The 21,753-nt window shown below is 36.6% G+C and overlaps 1 protein-coding gene across 2 annotated transcripts in view; it reads left to right on the forward strand.

Annotated features, from left to right (window-relative positions):
* The window catches only part of LOC110448530 (long-chain-fatty-acid--CoA ligase 5-like), a 43,751-nt gene extending 22,854 nt beyond the window's left edge, over nt 1–20,897 (forward strand). For both annotated transcript variants that reach the window (XM_021494810.1, XM_021494811.1), the window contains 16 exons: nt 1,539–1,638; nt 2,562–2,734; nt 6,005–6,037; nt 6,219–6,270; nt 6,855–6,925; nt 8,418–8,501; nt 10,099–10,233; nt 11,047–11,129; nt 12,197–12,347; nt 12,766–12,838; nt 14,606–14,694; nt 14,807–14,923; nt 16,908–17,051; nt 17,442–17,546; nt 18,334–18,405; nt 19,091–20,897. In XM_021494810.1, coding sequence (XP_021350485.1) covers nt 1,539–1,638; nt 2,562–2,734; nt 6,005–6,037; nt 6,219–6,270; nt 6,855–6,925; nt 8,418–8,501; nt 10,099–10,233; nt 11,047–11,129; nt 12,197–12,347; nt 12,766–12,838; nt 14,606–14,694; nt 14,807–14,923; nt 16,908–17,051; nt 17,442–17,546; nt 18,334–18,405; nt 19,091–19,228 — 1,620 coding nt within the window. In that variant the 3' untranslated portion in view covers nt 19,229–20,897. The remainder of the gene's footprint in view (nt 1–1,538; nt 1,639–2,561; nt 2,735–6,004; nt 6,038–6,218; nt 6,271–6,854; nt 6,926–8,417; nt 8,502–10,098; nt 10,234–11,046; nt 11,130–12,196; nt 12,348–12,765; nt 12,839–14,605; nt 14,695–14,806; nt 14,924–16,907; nt 17,052–17,441; nt 17,547–18,333; nt 18,406–19,090) is intronic.
* Nucleotides 20,898–21,753: the final 856 nt, after the last annotated feature.

Consider the following 21,753-nt stretch of genomic DNA (forward strand, 5'->3'; position numbering starts at 1 on the left):
AGTGGAGGTAAGTTTAACTACTAGAGTGCCACAACAGCTTTATTATTGTCAGTGTTAGTCTAACTCCCAAAACAGAGTGGAGGTAAGTTTAACAGAGTGCCATGACAGCTTTATTATTATCAGTGTAAGTCTAACTCCCAAAACAGAGTGGAGGTAAGTTTAACTACTTGAGTGCCACGACAGCTTTATTATTGTCAGTGTTAGTCTAACTCCCAAAACAGAGTGGAGGTAAGTTTAACTACTAGAGTGCCACAACAGCTTTATTATTGTCAGTGTTGGTCTAAACTTTGACATTCCATAAATAAATGCTCTAAAGTCGGCATCAGATCTGTGCTATCACAAGGAGGTAAATATATCAACATACCTTGCTCCTGCGCGCGCAAACACACACACACACTCGCACACACTCACACGCAGGCACACATACACAATACACATGGCGGCATATCCTTAAAAGACCTTAGCTGTTGATAGGACGTTAAAAAAACCCAAAAAAAAACAAAACCTTGAAGTGTCCCGTCAGATCACTATGCACCTTTGTCAATCACTGAAGGAAGTTAGGGTTTGACACCATGTGATATGATCACAGAGAGTCACTTTCAATGCTCCTCGGCAGTGTTAACAGGTTGTAACACCCTTGTCAATCACTGAAGGAAGTTAGGGTTTGACACCATGTGATATGATCACAGAGAGTCACTTTCAATGCTACTCGGCAGTGTTAACAGGTTGTAACACCCTTGACCTTTGTTGAGATTGCTGTTCCACTGCCCAATATGAATGACTCTCAAAGTTAAACATTGATAATCGAAAATATCATGGTAAATGAATAATGGACGCATCAAGAATATCACCCCACCACTATCTAATATCACCCCAAACACTTACATCACAACTAGTTATTTACATAATATTTATGTTTATTGCCATTCAGATTATGACCTTACACACTAGCTAGGCAGGTAAAAACATTGTCGTAAAGATCTAATGACAGAAAATAGCTGAATTTTATTTGGCATTATAAATAGTAGTTTCTTTATTTATGGTTAACTGATAACATTTCAGATTTATTGTCTGTTGTCTTCAATGTTGCCGGAACTGGCATTACATTACAGGGAAAGGCAGATTTGTGGAACCCAGGCCAAAGGTTAAGCTAACATGTTTCTAGTTTTATTACCATGCTTATAAGGATTATGTGATGACTTGATATATTTTACATTGATATATATGTTCGAGTGGTCGGGTGGTGCAGAGGAAAGTGCACTTGCCTTTCACCAAGGCGGCCAGGGTTTGATTCCCTGATCGGACGTGAAAAGGTATGGGGTCGCCTGCCCAACCATGTGCGTTTCCTCCGGCTACTACGGTTTCCTCCCACAATAAGACACCCCCCCCCCTTCAATATTCTCAAGTCAGACATTCTACATAATCTCAACAATCTCCAGTCAAAATAATTTTTGTAACCTGTCTGGATAAGTTTTAGAGGAATTGTTTTTGTGAACTTAAGAATGAAAATAAAAGTGTCTGTATATTATGCATTTCAGTATGGCATCATGGAGCAGGGTTGTTACATGTACTCTATGGTACTGGTACCCCTGTATGATACCCTGGGGCCAGATGCTTGTGCATTTATCATTAATCAAGGTAAGTCCATTCAGAATGTATACACATGTACAAATGCAGTAGAATTTCTGTGTAAGTTTATAAATATGGACATATTTCCTAGAAATAATCCTAAAATGACATCAACATGATAAAATAGAAATGACAGCTGTCTGTCAGTGATGACTGTAACAGTTGTAATTAATGGTATCTTTTAGACTCTTGTGATATATACCCTCACACTCAATTACTTGTCCATGTAATAGGATATGGCAGGGAATAGGTTATTAATGCAGGAAAACAAGTATATGTAGTGAAGGATAATACTGAAAACAATACAGAAATGTTTAAATTGTGTGTACGGCAGTGTTTTAGATTGTTTCTGACTCATCACTGACCTTGGTTTTATAGTTTAACAGAATTGTTGAGAAATCAACAAAAGTTGCGAATCATCATGTATACATGTCTCAAAGAACATGTGTACGCATGTGTTAAAAATAGGATAGGGCCCATTACATGTCTCAAAGAACATGTGTACGCTTGTGTTAAAAATAGGATAGGGCCCATTACATTTCTCAAAGAACGTGTGTCTCATGTTTTAAAAATAGGATAGGACTCATTTTTTACTCACCTTTTGAAAAAAACCTTAAAAACCCAGTCATGTTACGTATTCTATTCAATTTTCTGTTTACTTTAAAATCCAGTCATGTTCTGTAACCAACTATAACGTTTTACGTAAAACCCCAGTCAAAAAATGTCTGCAGCTACCAAACAATTATGTTTGATCCTAATGACCATCTCGTTTATTTGGTAAGGTTGTCTGCTAGGTTCTGCCACTGGTTATGTTTGTATAGCTGTTTTATAATATAGATTGTATATTATCATCACTAATTAATGTTATAGCAGTGTAGTGATTTCTAACCGACTCATACATACCATGATAAAGTATATTTTATGCCTTGTAGCGGACATTGAATTGGTGTGTTGTGACAAAAATGTGAAGGTCCAGAATATACTAAACCGCATTAAAGAGACGCCACAGCTCAAGATCATAGCTCTGATAGAACCGCCCACCCCAGAAAACGTCACCAAAGCACAAGAATGCGGCATTGAGCTCATCAGATTTTCTGATCTTGATGTAAGTGTATACAACAATATCTTGGCCTACATGTGATGTAGGCTTTTCACTAATTAAATCAGATATGTTCACTTTTACAAGGCAGTGGGGTATATAGGTTTGTCCCTGATGTCTGTATGCTGTCAAAGACACATAAAAAACCTTGAGCAATGAGCATATTGTAGGGATGTACAACGTTAATCCACTGGGATGTAAAGATATTTCAATAAGTGATAAAACTGCTGATGCTTTTTTAAAAGAATAGAGTGAATTAATAAGATCAATGAAATAAGGGCATGTGGTAATAACATTATGCCATATCCATTAGTTATAGAAGTAACTGAAGTAGTCTCAGATGGCTAACTTCAGAGTGTTTAGATCTTCATATTGGTCAAAATTATAAGATCATTAAACCTTCATATTGGTCAAAATTATAAGATCATTAAACCTTCCTATTGGTCAGTTTATAAGATCATTAAACCTTCCTATTGGTCAAAATTATAAGATCATTAAACCTTCATATTGGATAGCATTATAAGATCAATTAACCTTCGTATTGGATAGCATTATAAGATCAATAAACCTTCATATTGGTCAGTTTATAAGATCATTAAACCTCCATATTGGTCAGTTTTTAAGATCAATAAACCATCATATTGGTCAGTTAAATAAGATCAATAAACCGGCATATTGGTCAGTTAAATAAGATCAATAGACCGTCATATTGGTCAGATTATAAGATCAATAAACCTTCATATTGGCTAGCATTATAAGATCAATTAACCTTCGTATTGGATAGCAGTATAAGATCAATAAACCTGCATATTGGTCAGGATTATAATATCAATAAACCTTCATATTTGATAGCATTATAAGATCAATTAGCCTTCGTATTGGATAGCAGTATAAGATCAATAAACCCTCATATTGGTCAGTTAAATAAGATCAATAGACCGTCATATTGGTCAGATTATAAGATAAATAAACCGTCATATTGTGAGTTATCAGATAAATAAACCGTCATATTGGTAAGTTTATAAGATCAATAAACCTTCATATTTGATAGCATTATAAGATAAATAAACCGTCATATTGTCAATTATAAGATAAATAAACCGTCATATTCGTCAGTTTATAAGATCATTAAACCTCCATATTGGTCAGTTTTTAAGATCAATAAACCTTCGTATTGGTCAAAATTATCAGATCATTAAACCTTTATATTGGTCAAAATTTTAAGATCATTAAACCTTCATATTCGTCAAAATTATAAGATCATTAAACCTCCATATTGGTCAGTTTTTAAGATCAATAAACCTCCATATTGGTCAGTTTATAAGACCAATAAACCGTCATATTCGTCAGTTTATAAGATCTCTAAACCGTCATATTGGTCAGTATATAAGATCAATAAACCGACATATTGGTCAGTTAAATAAGATCAATAAACTGTCATATTGTCAGTTATAAGATCAATAAACCGTCATATTGGTCAGTTAAATAAGATCAATAAACCGTCATATTGGTCAGTTTATAAGATCAATAAACCGTCATATTGTCAGTTTATAAGATCATTAAACCTTCATATTGGATAGCATTATAAGATCAATAAACCGTCATATTGGATAGCATTATAAGATCAATAAACCTTCATATTGGGCAGTTTGTTCACGTTGATAATCTTTATGAGACCAGTAAACCTTCATGTTGTTAAGCATTGTAAAGTTGTCCTGATGACATCTCAAATATTGGTAGGCGGAACTGGTAAGTCAATTAATGATAAATATTCACCTAATGAGTGACACGTTAGTATGTTATGATTATATTCCCTCTCTATCAATATATTTATCTAATGAATGTATAGGAAATTTACACAGTCATAAATAAAAACACCAATATAATTTTGGAAACTTTCTTTTGATCTTCCTGTCATGACTCCTTTCAGTTATATTTGATGATACTAGGTACCATTATAGTCTAGGTGTGACCTAGAGCTATTTAGTTGTAGTGCTCCTTATGTAGCTTTAATTACCTTATCTTCGGTAAAGTGATCTGTTCATATTATACATGTAATAGCAATTATCTGTGTTCGTCTATTAGCCTACACATTACGTGTATCAACGCCCTTCTCCGCCAGTCAATTACTATCAATAATGTCATTGTCTTGCAGTGCTATAACTGCAGTTGCTTTTACTATCATTATTATGAATATCAAGACTTGCATAATATCAAAATTTTATTTACACTGTAGGCCATAATGTTTAATGGCTCTGTGATAGTTTCTTGCTAGATAAAATTTACTATGATTTACTAATAAGATCATCTTATTCACTCTGATGACCTATTGTGATTGCCTATTGTCTCATTGTGCATCATTTGTCATACCAAATAATTCTATTTCTTATTTTGATAACATTTACAGTAATCATCAGTCTAAAGGTAAGGCTGATTCCAGGGGGGCCGAGAGGCAGGCCATACAGAATCATAGAGTGCAAAACCTTCAAAAGGCATTTCCTCTGGAACTCCCCAATTGACTTTCCCAAGCATTCCATATAATAATACATAGAGAATGAGGATTAGAATTTAAGAAGGGGTTAAAAGCACAGGAGCTCATATGGGGTCACTTAGTGCAAAATGCTTAAATTACATGTTGTTGGTGGTAGATTTAGACACAAGTTTCATGAAATCACAAAAATCAGAAGAAATGCTTGAGAACTGGCTAAAACCCATGGAGCTAAAGAAGGGTTGGGATCATAAGGAGTCGCATGGTGCAGAACTTTTAACCACAATTCCTATTGAAATGTCTGTCAAATTTTGATTCAACTTAGTAGTGATCATCATCAGCCTGCTATTGGGATCAGATTCTGTACTCCGTAAGAGGCTGACAGCCAAGATGACTGAGGGGCAGGGCAATAAGAGGTCAAAGAAAAATGTCAAAAAACTCCGTCTCTGTAACTTACAACTGGTACTTAAGGAGGGGCTGACACCCTGAAGTGTAGAGTCATAAGGGTTTCAAATAGTGCAAAACCTCCAAATAGCATCTTCAGTGGAACTTGGTGGTGACTTTTGACCAACATTTGATCACACAGAAAATTTAAAATTGCATTAAAATGATCATTTCGGAGTAAGTAAGATAAGAATTTGGCTAAAGGAAGTACATTTTAAAACAGTGTGTGGATCAGTTCTGTTCTAAGGCCAAAAATTGATAAAAAAGAGATAGAACAATTAACACTTGGTATGAGATGATAGAAATGTTTTATAATGCTTTCTCTTTTTTTTTTTGCCTTACAGAAACTTGGAGAACAAAATCCTGTGGAACCAATGGTAATTAGTCCCTTTTATTTCTAACGAATTTCCAACACGTTTGTTCACATCTGGAAAGTTTTAATAACATTTCTTCTTAAAAAAATCTCATTATTATCTTATATAGTATTTTTTTGTTTGGTTATCGGTATTCTTCAGGTCTAATCTGTGATATTAATACCATGACTGTTATCTTTTGTAGCCTGCTAAACCAGATGATCTGTGTGTTCTGTGTTACACAAGTGGAACAACAGGTACTGTATATACATCCTTATATTATAGAGTTGTGTTCTAAGGAAAACATCCTTAGTTTGAGAGTTGTGCTTTAGGACAAACATCCTTACTTTCATCTCTGTGGTCTAGAAAACATTGTTACTTTGTATGGATGTGTTCTAGAAAAAAATACATTCTTACTTTGTAGAGTTATGTTTTAGGAAAAACAAATCAGGCTGTGTTATTTTTGTCAAAACTTTGAATAAAAATTCTAAGAAAGCAATAGATATAATTTTATGAATTATTCCATTTTATGGTCTTTGAAGTTACGAGTATATTGTTGTTCTGACAATACAATTTGACTTACCTTATAATACCTTATAAAAAGCACTTGTAAAGATAACATTTGTGCTAATGGCTATAGTTTACCTCAGTAACAACACACCTACATACCACCTGATGTCATTACAACTATTTGTATTATATCCTTGTCATGTCTATTTATTGTTGATCAACACAATGTGATAATGACAGCAATACGTTATGAAGGTTGTTTAGGTCGGATGGGTGCTGCAGCTGATGTAGGTTGAGTTTAATTTCAAAGATTATTCAAAACATTTTCCAGGCCTTCCAAAAGGTACCATGCTGACTCATAAAGGGACATTGGCTACAGTGGCTGCAACCCAAAAACAATTGGTAAGGGCTAGTTATCACCTTCCCTGTAGACATTATACCAATAGCTGTTTATGTATGACAACAGTCTTGACTGCGCTCAATGTCACAACCTTGTTATCAACTTCACGAAGCATAAGATGCAGACAGAGAAAAAAAAACTTTTAAAAAACCCAGAAAGATAGCAATTCAATTTTCAGGTGGTTCTAAATATAAAAAAGAAAAAGGAAATTGAATTAAAACTGAGAAAAAGTTTGAAAAATTATATTTCTTCATTCTGAATTGTGTCTCACATCTGCTCAACTGTATTCGGAAGGCTGATAAAACAAGCATGATGTTATTTATGTAAAAATAATAATGCAGTATTTGATTGACTGCTAATTGTATTCCAGTGTGTTTTAATAGCTTTACATGGTAATTGATGTGTGGGGGTTGCATGACCAACTTGTAAATTTTTAAGCCCACACAACAGAACACCAAAACAATCTAAACCCGCACAACACACTTCAATACTGAATCATGGGGGTTATAACAGCAAGAAAAATAATAATTGGTATCTGAATATTGTTTGCGATTTGATGTTTGTTTTGTGCTTAACTGTTATGAAGATGATGATTTTTACGACTTTCAATAAATGCTAGATAATCAAGAAAAATTGAAGCAGCTAATGGGTCATATACACTGTCACAACCCCTGTGTATTCACTCTGACACGATCTGTCACAACCCCTCTGTGTTCACTCTGACACGATCTGTCACCACCCCTCTGTATTTACTCAGACACGATCTGTCACAACCCCTCTGTATTCACTCTGACACGATCTGTCACAACCCCTCTGTATTCACTCTGACAAGAACTGTCACAACACCTCTGTATTCACTATGACACAATCAGTCACAACCCCTCTGTATTCACTCTGATACCAACTGTCACAACCCCTCTGTATTCACTCTGACACGATCTGTCACAACCCTTCTGTATTCACTCTGACACTATCTGTCACAACCCCTCTCTATTCACTCTGACAAGAACTGTCACAACCCCTCTGTATTCACTATGACACGATCAGTCACAACCCCTCTGTATTCACTCTGATACCAACTGTCACAACCCCTCTGTATTCACTCTGATACCAACTGTCACAACCCTTCTGTATTCACTCTGACACGATCTGTCACAACCCCTCTGTATTCACTCTGACACGATCTGTCACAACCCCTCTGTATTCACTCTGACACGATCTGTCACAACCCTTCTGTATTCATTCTGACACGATCTGTCACAGCCCCTCTGTATTCACTCTGACACGATCTATCACAACCCTTCTGTATTCACTCTGACACGATCTGTCACAACCCCTCTGTATTCACTCTGACACAATCTGTCACAACCCCTCTGTATTCACTCTGATACCAACAGTCACAACCCCTCTGTATTCAATCTGACACGAACAAGACCAATCTGTGTGTTTGCAAATAACGATGGTTTAATAACATATTTGTAACGGATGTTGCAGGAACCTGCTGGAATAAAGATCACACACGAGGATGTGTTGATATCTTACCTGCCGTTAGCACATTCCTATGAGAGATTACTAGAGGTAATGTACAATTGTGTTCAGCTACAGGCACACTAACCTTATTAGCATACAGGGTCTGAAGGACCGAGGTGAGCTTATGCCATACCATGGCATCCGTTGTCCGTACGTCGACAATTTCTTTAAACGACTTCTTCTTCTTAACCACTGATTGTAATTTAACTAAATTTGACTGGAATAATCCCTAGGTGATGGGGATTAAAAACTGTACAAATGGTGGGGCTGACCCCCAAGGGGGTTGAGGGGCGGGACCAAAAGGGGGCAATTTGGCAATATTGCTATAAACGACTTCTTCTGTAGAACTTTGCACTGGATATCACAGGCTGACCCCCCGGGCTAAGGGGTGGGACCAAAAAATGTTTATTACTTGGAAATGGTTGAGATCCCCACTGTATTACCATATATACAATTGCTGAGTTTAAAGAGAAGAATGCACATTTGCTTCCAGGATGGCCCTAGGGTCTAGCCCCACCCTTAGAGACATAGTCCCTGGGTCATATCTTTGAAACGATTGAGATCCCCACCCCAGAACTATGCATACAAATGCTGGGCATAAAGAGATGAATGCAGTCATGATATTTGAATAGACCCTGGGGTCTGACCAAATCCCTAGGGACCTAGTTTCTTAGTCACAGCTTGGAAACAGTTGAGATCCCCACCCTATAACCATATATACAATTGCTGAGTATAAAGAGATGTATGCACATATGCTTCCCGTATGTCCTTGGGGTCTGCCCCACCCTTGAAACGATTGAGATCCCCACCCCAAAACTATAAATACAAATGCTGGGCAAAAAGAGACGAATGCAGTCATGATATTAGAATTGATCCTGGGGTCTGGCCACAACCCTAGGAACCTTGTTTCTGAGTCACAGCTTGGAAACAGTTGAGATCCCTACCCCATAACCACACATAAAATTGATGGGCATGAAAAATCTAATACAGATATGCTACAAGGATTGGCCTTGGGGTCTGGCATATCCCTTGCATCCCATTTGGAGAATATTTTGCTCTGATTGCTTAGATATCCAGGTGAGCGGTACAGGCCCTCTGGGCCTCTTGTATCAGGATGAAATTGGAAATATGATAATTTCATTATTAAAGTTAAAAAGAAATATATATGTCCTGGCATTCAAAATATACACAAAAAAAGATGGGAACATATTTTTTAAAAAAACAATCGGAAAATTTGAATGTGTCTGTAAGCTTTGAAATTTGATACAGCCAGATCAAGACGGTTTTATCTACAATAATGAACACTGATTCAACAGCATATTCTTTTATCACTATTATCAATCCAACACTGAAGAAACTGTGCCTGCTTTCTCCATGATGAAATTTTGTTTGCACACTACTAACTCAGTTTACTGTCTTAATGATAGAAAGTATAGATTGGATACAGGTTCATATATTACAATCAGTAAGATCTTTTATTTTGGTGTTGCAATGACTCATATGTAATATGTCGGCTTAATCAGACAAACAATCAAATCAACAAATCATACCTGGTCATAGATTCTCAACAAACAACGGAATTTGGTCATTCCATTCATAAGGCAATCCTATGTGATATTTCATGGAAGATTTATTTTCTTTGCAGTGCTATCTCACCATGTCTGGTGCTAGAATTGGGTTTTTCCAAGGTGATGTACGTATGTTGATGGATGACATCAAAGAATTAAAGCCAACATTGTTTCCCTCAGTACCTCGACTACTCAACAGATTCTACGATAAGGTAGGATATTGCACCTGTCACAACCAATCACACCTGTCTCGACCATTCCTGGAACAAGGAACAATATTTACATTCTGTATGCTTGGACCCATTAATGAAAATGACATTTATTTCTGCATGACCTCATCACTGCGTATTGATACACTACAATGATGTAGTACCAGGCATATTACCGTCCATGTCTGCTGTGAAACCACCCTCAATGTAGTTTTATTATGCTACATAAAGTGACATGAATTAACCTTAAACATGATTGGCTTGATTTTAAAGTTAAAATAAGGTGCATAAAGCATATGATAATTATATAGGACTTATATAAATTCTACAAACTAAATTTTGAAAATGGAACTATAATTTTTGTTTCGTTGTCATGCTGTTGCTAGGACTCCCAAAGAAAGTTTCACATTTTCCCGCGAAAACATGCTGTTCTCTCTTCTGCATTGCCCCCCATGTATAAAAAGAAAAAAATACCTGTACTTTATTTATTTTTATTTTATTTTTTTTATGCTAGCATCGGAAAATAAGGAATGAAATGAATTTAGATCATAACAACCTTGGATTTCTGGAAGCAAATGTTATTATGACCTCATGAATGTTGAAAAAAAAAATTTCATTCCTCAAATAACACACCTGTCTCAACAAATTCTGAAATAAGGTAGGATTACTGGCATCCCTGTATCCTTTTCAAGTAAAGAAATTTAAGGGAATCCCATTCTTTTAAGGATCCAAATTTAATCCAAGTAGAATTAACCCTGTCACCTGGTTCTAACAGTTAAGTGAGAGTCTAACATGCCTGTCTTTTGTATTTTACAGGTGGTGGCTGGAACGCAAGCAAGTGCAGTCAAACAGTTTATGTTCAAAATGGCCATGAGCAGTAAAGAGTCGGAACTAAATCGGTATTCCATATTTGTGTTCTGTTTCATTCTATCAAAAACACAGTAGTTATTATAATTACCAAAAGTGTGGTGTTAGATTGGTAGAGATATCTCCCTCAATTTTTGCCACAAAAAAATGTTTCATTTGTAAGTTTCTCAGGCCAAGTTTAATAAAATAAAATAGGCAGGTTTCTTTCTTAATTCTTAAAAAGATTGAAGCTGCAAAAACCTTTTCGGTATATTGTTCTTATTTTCAATGGGAAATAATTCAAACTTGATTGGAATTATCATCATTTGATTGCAGTTTGATATTATAAAAATGTATTTATAAGACATTATGAACATTAAGACCCTGACTCACCCCAGAGACCTGAGGTGCAGAGCCAAAAAAGGGTCAAAGATCCACATGTAATTTCCACCAAAGTAGTTGCCATACTAAATACAAATTGGAATCTTCAAGAAACACTGAGTTCAATAAAAAAAAAATATTTCAATTTCAAAGCTTGCAAAAAAGGGTAATTTCAGACATAAAATGTGATGTTATAGTGCCTGAGAAACTTATGATCATTTATTTTTGTCTCATCTTTTGTAATAGTCGAATTTTTACACATGAACATTTTTTGTATTTTGACTTTTCAAGTTATTGATGGCATAGGAATATAATGTTGAAAATATGTAAATATATAGCTCTTAGTATGTCAGTTTGTTGTATAACATATCAGGTATCCTTAATGTTTAGATCTATTGTTTTATCATTACCGAAGAGTAGTTTTGCTCTCAAAATACACAACTGTCTTTCCATACACAAAGAGCTAAAGGGTGCACCTCTAACGTATCTGCTGGGGCTTTTTCCAATTATAGAGGCCTAGCGGGATTCATATATAGTCAAAGAAGTAAGGTAATGCCTTCGTTATCCACATTGACAGATTAAACTATATTACATGATTATGTATTCTTTAAAGAACAGTTGCTGTAAAATGGAGGAATACCGTTTACAAGATACTATTGTTACTATAAGTGAGAAAAAAACACTGTAGCTAATTGATAGCTGAATAATGGATCTAAAGCCATGCATTCTATTCCTTCAGCGGTATTATACGAAAAGACAGTGTTTGGGACAAAATGGTGTTCAAGAAGATCCAGGATGGACTTGGAGGGAGAGTAAAATTGATCACAACAGGGTCTGCTCCACTGTCGGCTAAAGTGTTACAGTTCCTTCGGTGCTGTGTTGGCTGTCCGGTATGTTACATCTTAAAAAAAAATATCATTAAATATGGCTTATCTATGGCTGATCTTCTGTTTTAATGTACTCATCTGAAAAAGAAACATCTCCATAATGTTTGGAGGATCTATATTTATTATAAGGGATACTATGTTTGATATATGAAACATCAGAGGTTATACATGTGTGCAATTTATTAAAGAGAAAGCAATTTCATGCTTCAGTGATTTTATGGGTCCATAATAACTTACTTTGATGTCTGCATTCAATGCACTTGGCTGGAACCTTTTGTCAGTGTTACAGCAGCTTGATGCCATTTATAAGCCCTCACAATCTCTACAGTCAGTATAAGGGTATACTATCATCTTGGAGGGCAGTGCTGTTCATGGTTTTATCGAGTCTAGGTCTTAATACTAGGTTTGTTTCTCCTGACAGATCTTGGAGGGCTATGGACAAACTGAGTCTCATGCCATCTGTTCACTGACAGTGGTGGGAGATGCGGATGTTGGTGAGTATTTGGTAAACTAAAGTATGACTTTGTATTTCAGGAACTGTTGTTTCTTATACATGCTCCTATATAACTAGTACATGCATGGTTGTCCCTGCAGGTAGGGCGTAAGAATTGTACCTGCTGACCCCATTGCATGATCGTAAGAGGCGACTAAATTTTGGATCTTATCTTTTCTCTTCTTTCTAAACAACTTTCTTCTTCCTAATGTCTGTCTTGACAATGCCTCACCTTTGGCCTTTAGTTGAGCGTTCGCCCCTGTGAGTAAGGCTTTAGATTCTGTCCCCTGGCCGAGACATACCAGAGTCTGTAAAAATGGTAGTTTCTATTCCTGCTTAACGCTCAGCAATTTAGGAGTGGGACGACTGGTTCGCCCGTTGTCAGTACAATGTGACCGGGTGAGGCGTCCTGCTGGGTGTCTTCGGCAGTATGTTTCAGTGAGGTAGCACTATAAAGTCGGCATCAGTTCCGCGCTATCACAAGAAGACAAACACGAACATATCACAGCCTCCCAAAATACACACACATACACTTCACACATGCATCCTGCACACAGGGGAGGCCGTCCTTGAATGACCATAGCTGGTAATAGGACGTTAAACAATACTAAACCAAACCAAACCAAACATGCATGGTGATAACATTTTCATACGCCCATCTTTGACAGGACATATTACGGTATAGCATTGTCTAGCTCAGTATCAACAATATGTTGACCATAGCTTTCTTCTTATTTCACTTACCTACAGGTACATTCACATAAATTATTACAGAGTTATAGCCCTTGTTCCCCTTTATTCATATTTGATACAAAAGTTTGTCTGAATTATAAAGGACTTTTGTGTCTATTTAATCTTTATTCACAAAGCTTGCTTTGCTTATACATGTATATCCAAGGGCTAATCATGAGTTTCAATCATTGAAATAGAGTCTTGTGTTCCACTATATATATATATAAGAAGAGATCTTGGCCTTTGTTCCTTTTTGACGCTATTAATATTCCTTTCTTTTACACTTCAATTCACAAAACTTACACCCCTTTGTATACAGAGTTGTAACTGTTGATTCTGGAATTGAAACAAATTTTTCTTCATGAAAATGTTGCATAAGGACAAAAGGAGGCAATCATCACACATTTCTTTTTACATACATTTGATACATTTTGTTTCAAGAAAGCATAGGAAGGTTTCACACTTTGTTACACAATGAGTGAATGAATGATGTGTGATAGGCATGTATTGTTCCGCCCCCTGCAGCCCTGTGTATAGAACTATATACTAAGACAGTGTATATTTAACAATATAATTCAATTCTTGTGTCAAAATTTAGTTTTTAAAGGGTAAAAACTACTGTGGTACTTTATCGTTAAGAGTGATTAACTCCAATACTAGTACCATAGATACCTCAGGTATTGTAGGTACAGATCAACACAATAATACAGAATTACAGCTTCAGCATGTTCCTGTTTTGATATTGTCAAGTAATGCAACTTGGTTTTTAATGATAACTTTGGGGTGATCAGGTGGCACAGTGGATAGCGCACTCGACTTTCACAAAGAATGCTGAGGTTTGACTTCCTGATCAGAATTGTAAAGGTATTGAGTTACCTTCTTAACCACATGGATATACTGTAGGTACTCTGGTTTCCTCCCACACGAACACTTCCTGCATGCTTCCATCCGAGCCAACAAGATTCATAACTGTAAAATAAATAAAGTTCATGTAATGATAACTGTTTCCTATAATGAGTGATGACTTTAATTGCAGGCCATGTGGGCATACCGCTTGCGTGTAACTATCTCAAGGTAGCAGATGTCCCTGACATGAATTACTTTGCCAAGGATGATAAAGGCGAGGTAAGTTTGCTTACTTATCTATTGTAAGTGTAATTGCAAAATAAAATATTTTTGACAATTAAACTGCTTCCAATAACAGGAGTTTTTTAAGAGGAACCTTTCTATTTTGTAGGTGTGTGTAAAAGGAGCAAACGTATTTGTTGGGTACTACAAGGATCCGGAGAAGACCAAAGAAGCCCTGGACGATGAAGGATGGCTACACACGGGTGATATAGGGGAATGGTTACCAGTAAGTTATACAGCATGCAGGGGACATAGGGGAATGGTTACCAGTAAGTTATACAGCACGCAGGGGACATAGGGGAATGGTTACCTGTAAGTTATACAGCACGCAGGGGACATAGGGGAATGGTTACCAGTAAGTTATACAGCACGCAGGGGACATAGGGGAATGGTTACCAGTAAGTTATACAGCACGCAGGGGACATAGGGGAATGGTTACCTGTAAGTTATACAGCACGCAGGGGACATAGGGGAATGGTTACCAGTAAGTTATACAGCACGCAGGGGACATAGGGGAATGGTTACCAGTAAGTTATACAGCACGCAGGGGACATAGGGGAATGGTTACCTGTAAGTTATACAGCACGCAGGGGACATAGGGGAATGGTTACCTGTAAGTTACACTGCACGCAGGGGACATAGGGGAATGGTTACCAGTAAGTTATACAGCACGCAGGGGACATAGGGGAATGGTTACCTGTAAGTTATACAGCACGCAGGGGACATAGGGGAATGGTTACCAGTAAGTTATACAGCACACAGGGGACATAGGGGAATGGTTACCAGTAAGTTATACAGCACACAGGGGACATAGGGGAATGGGTACCAGTAAGTTATACAGCACACAGGGGACATAGGGGAATGGGTACCAGTAAGTTATACAGCACACAGGGGACGTAGAGGAATGGTTACCTGTAAGTTACACTGCACGCAGGGGACGTAGGGGAATGGTTACCTGTAAGTTATACGGCACGCAGGGGACATAGGGGAATGGTTACCAGTAAGTTATACAGCACACAGGGGATATAGGGGAATGGGTACCAGTAAGTTATACAGCACACAGGGGACATAGGGGAATGGGTACCAGTAAGTTATACAGCACACAGGGGACGTAGAGGAATGGTTACCTGTAAGTTACACTGCACGCAGGGGACGTAGGGGAATGGTTACCTGTAAGTTATACGGCACGCAGGGGACATAGGGGAATGGTTACCAGTAAGTTACACTGCACGCAGGGGACGTAGGGGAATGGTTACCTGTAAGTTATATAGTACATCATCAGATGGTGGGCTATTTAAATCACCCTTGGTCTGTGGTCTGTTATTCCGTCCATCTGACCTTCAGCAATTCTTGTTAGCACTCTCAGGAGGTACTAGAGGGATCTTTCTTAAATTTCTTATGAAGGTTCCCGGTGGTCCTTTATTATGCATATCAAGTTTTCGGACAGATGGGAAAACCAAGACGGCTGATAGACAGCCAAATTGACTTTTGAGAGTTAAAGTGTGTTAGTGCAATTTCTCAGAAAGTACTGAAGGGATCTTTCTCCGAGTTCACATGAAGGCTGCCATGGTTCTTAGTTATACATATGAAGTTTTCCAGCAAATTGACAGCACTTGAATTTTGAGAATTACACATTTTGAGCATTTTGCATTTAGTTATTCAATTACTGTACAATAAAATTGTCATAGTGGCAAATAACATGACATTACCAGGCTTTAGTTACATGGGACTTAGTAATAGTACCTGTAAGGCAAATAAAGTGCAAAGAAGGTAGATCCTTGGATGGTGGGCACCAAGATCCTTCTTGTTGTTGTTATGGTTTAAAATATTAGCAAAGGAAATTAATTCTGATACAAATACGTTTTTTAGGGGATAGGCAGATTTATGAAAGCAGACTGCATCAAAATAATTATAAGCATGTCAGTTTTGCGTAGAAGGCTCCACACATTGTTACTCTGCTGCGGCAGACTGCATCAAAATGATTATAAGCATGTCAGTTTTGTCTAGAAAGCTCCACACATTGTTACTCTGCTGCGGCAGACTGTATCAAAATGATTATAAGCATGTCAGTTTTGTCTAGAAGGCTCCACACATTGTTACTCTACTGCAATACTCTTGTACTGTTTAAGTATGATGGGAGTGTTGATGAGACCAAGATTTTACCATGGATATATGATGTTGATTCATGTTCTTGTCTTTGTTGCTTTCAGAATGGTACCCTAAAAATCATAGACAGAAAGAAGCATATCTTCAAACTGGCACAAGGGGAATACATAGCCCCAGAGAAGATAGAGAATGTGTATGTACGGAGTACTTTGGTGGCTCAAATGTTTGTCCATGGGGACAGTCTAAAGGTAATCTTTCATAAAACAGTACTTGTTTTTGACCTCTGACTTGACACTTGTTGTATTTGACCTCTGATTTGACACTTGTTGTTTCTGACCTCTGATTTGACACTTGTTGTATCTGACCTCTGATTTGATACTTGTTGTATTTAACCTCTGATTTGACACTTGTTGTATCTGACCTCTGATTTGACACTTGTTGTATCTGTTGTATCTTGTTGTATCTGACCTCTGATTTGACACTTGTTGTATCTGACCTCTGATTTGACGCTTGTTGTATCTGACCTCTGATTTGACACTTGTTGTATTTAACCTCTGACTTGACAATTGCTGTATCTGACCTCTGATTTGACATGTGTTGTATATGACCTCTTATTTGACACGTGTTGTATCTGACAGTCGTCCCTTGTGGGTGTGGTGGTGCCTGACCCAGAAACATTCCCACAGTTTGCCAAGACCAAGCTAGGAGTGACAGGTACCCTTGAAGAGTTAGCAAAGAACCCGGTAAGTGCAACCAGTCATCATATTATTTATAGATGAGACTTTTTTCTAAATATTATAAAATGTTTTGATTTTAATTATCATTAACCTGGGATTCTATGATATTTTATTTTTTCTGAACCATTTAAATCAGTACTCTTCTTTTTTTCTTGTGAATCTGAAAATGTCTCCTTCTGCAGGAATATTGACAGGACCATTTGTTTACTTTAATCAAAGATGGCCACTCTAGCCTATGATTGGCTGAGACATTTACAGATTTGTCTCTAGAATCACTCCCACCATTGACACCAAACTTTGTATATATGTTTCCTAAGAAGTCCTCACAAAGTGCTGTGAATTTTCATGTCTGCATGAAAATCCAAGATGGCCAGACTGGCCTCTGATTGGCTCACACTTTTTCAGCTTTGGCTCTAGAACTGCATCAAGGATTCATTCCAAACTTGGTACAAATGTTCCGTATGAGGTTACAACCAACTTTTGTTACTTTAAGTGCCAATCCATAATTTAAGATTGCCTGCCTGACGTCTAATTGGCTTAGATATTTTCCACTTCTTCTCCAAGAATAACTGAAGCAATTAACTCCAAAATTGGTCACAGGTAACTTGTGCTGTCCTGAACTTTCTTGCTTTTTATTGGTCAATGCGATTTCAACTTCTGTAGAACAGCTACAATGCATTTGATCTTGGTACAAATGTTCCTTTAATGTTAGGGCATATATCACTCCTTTAGTTTGCTGTTATTTTAAGGTTCTTAACAGTTTCATTTAATGCATATTAACATTTCGTTGCAGAAAATCAAAAAAGCAATTCTAGATGATATGACAGATCTTGGTAAAAAATCTGGTCTCCATTCTTTTGAACAGGTGAGTAACATAATTCTGGTAACCATTTATCCAGATTTCTATATTTACTATATAAACTAATTTAATAATTTCATATGTAAACTAATTATCAGATGTCAAGTGAAGATAGAACAGTTGACATTTGGAAAAATAAAATCTGCTGTCTTATCTGTATTCGTGTGTACTTCGTGATTATTTATTACCTGCATAATAATGTAAATATATGACATATGTGAATGTCTTGTCTATAAACAATGGTATGTATAGGTGTTAAGTTCTTACCTGTATGTTAATGTGTGTACCGGTAATAGTTCTTACCTGTATGTAAATGTGTGTACCGGAAATATTTCTTACTGTATGTAAATGTGTGTACCGTTAATAGTTCTTACTGTATGTAAATCTGTGTATCGTTAATAGTTGGTTCTTACTGTATGTAAAAGTGTGTTAGTGTTAGTTCTTACCTGTATGTAAATGTGTGTACCGGTAATACTTCTTCCTGTATGTAAAAGTGTGTAAGTGTTAGTTGTTACCTGTATGTAAATGTGTGTACCGTTAATAGTTGGTTCTTCCTGTATGTAAAAGTGTGTTAGTTCTTACCTGCATGTAGTTGTATATCTACATTTGTTATATTTTTACCTGTATGTAATGGTGTATGTGCAATAAAAATGTCTTACTGATGTTGCTTGACCTCATTTTCTGTTTGCAGGTTAAAGATATATTTGTGTTCCCAGAGTTATTCTCAGTGGAAAATGGACTCTTAACACCAACATTTAAAGCAAAACGAAATGAACTGAAAGTGTTTTTCAAAAGTGAGATAGAGGAGATGTACAGCAAGCTGACATGAGTGGATTTCTCTGTGTAACACACAATGGTTGTGTAAGGCTTAGCCAGCATGATGCGACCGCTAACCAATTGGTGAACCAGTGAATGTGATAACTCTGGGGTCTTCAGTGGTAGAAACATTTCAAGGATGTTTTACCTTGGGAGTCTGTACATGGTTTACCTTGGGAGTCTGTACATGTTTTACCTTGGGTGTCCGTACATGTTTTACCTTTGGAGTCTGTACATGTTCTAAGAGTATCATCTCATTGAGCATTTTGTCATGATCAACAGCATATAGTGAAACCCTTCTAAACTGACCTTGTTAATTCTGCTTAGATTCTGATTTAGCAAAATGTTTTTCTGGTTAATAATCCACAAAACAAGGCTGAAGTTATTAGACTTAGAAAAGTCTCGTGACTTGGTCTGCTGTTTTAAAGATTTGGTGCTGGGATAATGTCTTTAGTCGGTTTAGAAGTGTTTCACTGATTACTTAGGGGGAATGAGCTATCTTTGTGTTTCCTTTGTAAAAAGGTTTATTTTAACTGAGAATGCACATGGTAGGAAAGGTCAATGTATAGCTTAGTCCTACAAGATGTATAGCTTAGTCCTACAAAATGTCTACATATTTTTAAACATGCCACACAAATTAAACTTTTGATGAACTCATATGATACCTCATTGCATGGAAAACAAATCAAAATTTCATATCAGATCTACTTTCTTGCAAAACCATCATCAATTTTATTCAGGACCAGTCCGTCTCCACAGACTAAGCACTAAACAGCTGGAGATGGTAGAGGTTGTTTTGTTCAGTGATTCGCACAGGGATTTATAGTGTAATAGTACCAGCTGTAGGAGATACGATACTTGATCTGTATCTAGAGCAGACCAGGTGCCATATGATCTATAGGTGACAATGAATTGAAGGAGGAGTAGAGTCATTTAACAAAATTTGACTGGCTTGATTTCATTATATTTAACTAGCTAGTACCAGGAGAAAACTTCTGTTGGTCCGTAGATATGCTTATTGGGACCTAGGAATTCCATTTATCACTACAAACTCAAGTGTGATTGAAGTTTTTGAGAGGTCTTAGAAACAGAAATATGAAGTACAAGTAATGTGTCAAATAAGGTATGCTAAATACCCCAATAATTACTTATAAATTAGGTGTATCTCTCTAGTTGAGCCATGACGATGGTGACATTAGTATATGCTGGGCTGTTAGTCGAGTGTAGATGTGACAGGCCGATAATCCTGCAAGTATGTGATGGACTATTGGTCATGTGAGTATATGATGGGCTGATTGTCATGCGAGTGTGCATTGTAATAGAATACACATATCTGCGAGTAAAATATGTATACATGTACATGATAGTGTGGCTGTATTTCATATTGGAAAAGAAAAATATTATGCTTGACAGAAAACATAATGATTGTATTAACTGAAAGTGGACATAACAGACACATGGTACCTGTGCATTGTCTACGAAAGGGCCTTCAACAACATCACATTTAAAAGTAATTTTCAAAAATTGTAGTAAGCTAAAAACAACTGTCAATATTACATTACTTTACCAAGTATGTGGTCAATGTATTACATTACTGAGTATGTTGACAATGTATTACATTACCGGGTATGTCGACAATATATTACATTACCGACTATGTCGACAATGTATTACATTACTGACTATGTCGACAATGTATTACATTACCGAGTATGTCGACAATGTATTACATTACCGACTGTGTCGACAATGTATTACATTACTGACTGTGTCGACAATGTATTACATTACTGACTATGTCGACATTGTATTACATTACCGAGTATGTTGACAATGTATTACATTACCGGGTATGTCGACAATATATTGCATTACCGACTATGTCGACAATGTATTACATTACCGACTATGTCGACCATGTATTACATTACCGACTATGTCGACAATGTATTACATTACCGACTATGTCGACAATGTATTACATTACCGACTATGTCGACAATGTATTACATTACCGACTATGTCGACAATGTATTACATTACTGACTATGTCGACAATGTATTACATTACTGACTATGTCAACAATGTATTACATTACCGACTATGTCGACAATGTATTACATTACCGGGTATGTCGACAATGTATTACATTACCGGGTATGTCGACAATGTATTACATTACCGACTATGTCGACAATGTATTACATTACTGACTATGTCGACAATGTATTACATTACTTACTATGTCAACAATGTATTACATTACCGACAATGTATTACATTACCGACTATGTCGACAATGTATTACATTACTGACTATGTCAACAATGTATTACATTACCGACTATGTCGACAATGTATTACATTACCGACTATGTCGACAATGTATTACATTACCGACTATGTCGACAATGTATTACATTACTGACTATGTCGACAATGTATTACATTACCTACTATGTCGACAATGTATTACATTACCGACTATGTGGACAATGTATTACATTACCGACTATGTCGACAATGTATTACATTAC

This window comes from Mizuhopecten yessoensis, unplaced genomic scaffold (assembly GCF_002113885.1).
Source record: "Mizuhopecten yessoensis strain PY_sf001 unplaced genomic scaffold, ASM211388v2 scaffold4119, whole genome shotgun sequence".
NCBI lineage: Eukaryota > Metazoa > Mollusca > Bivalvia > Pectinida > Pectinidae > Mizuhopecten > Mizuhopecten yessoensis.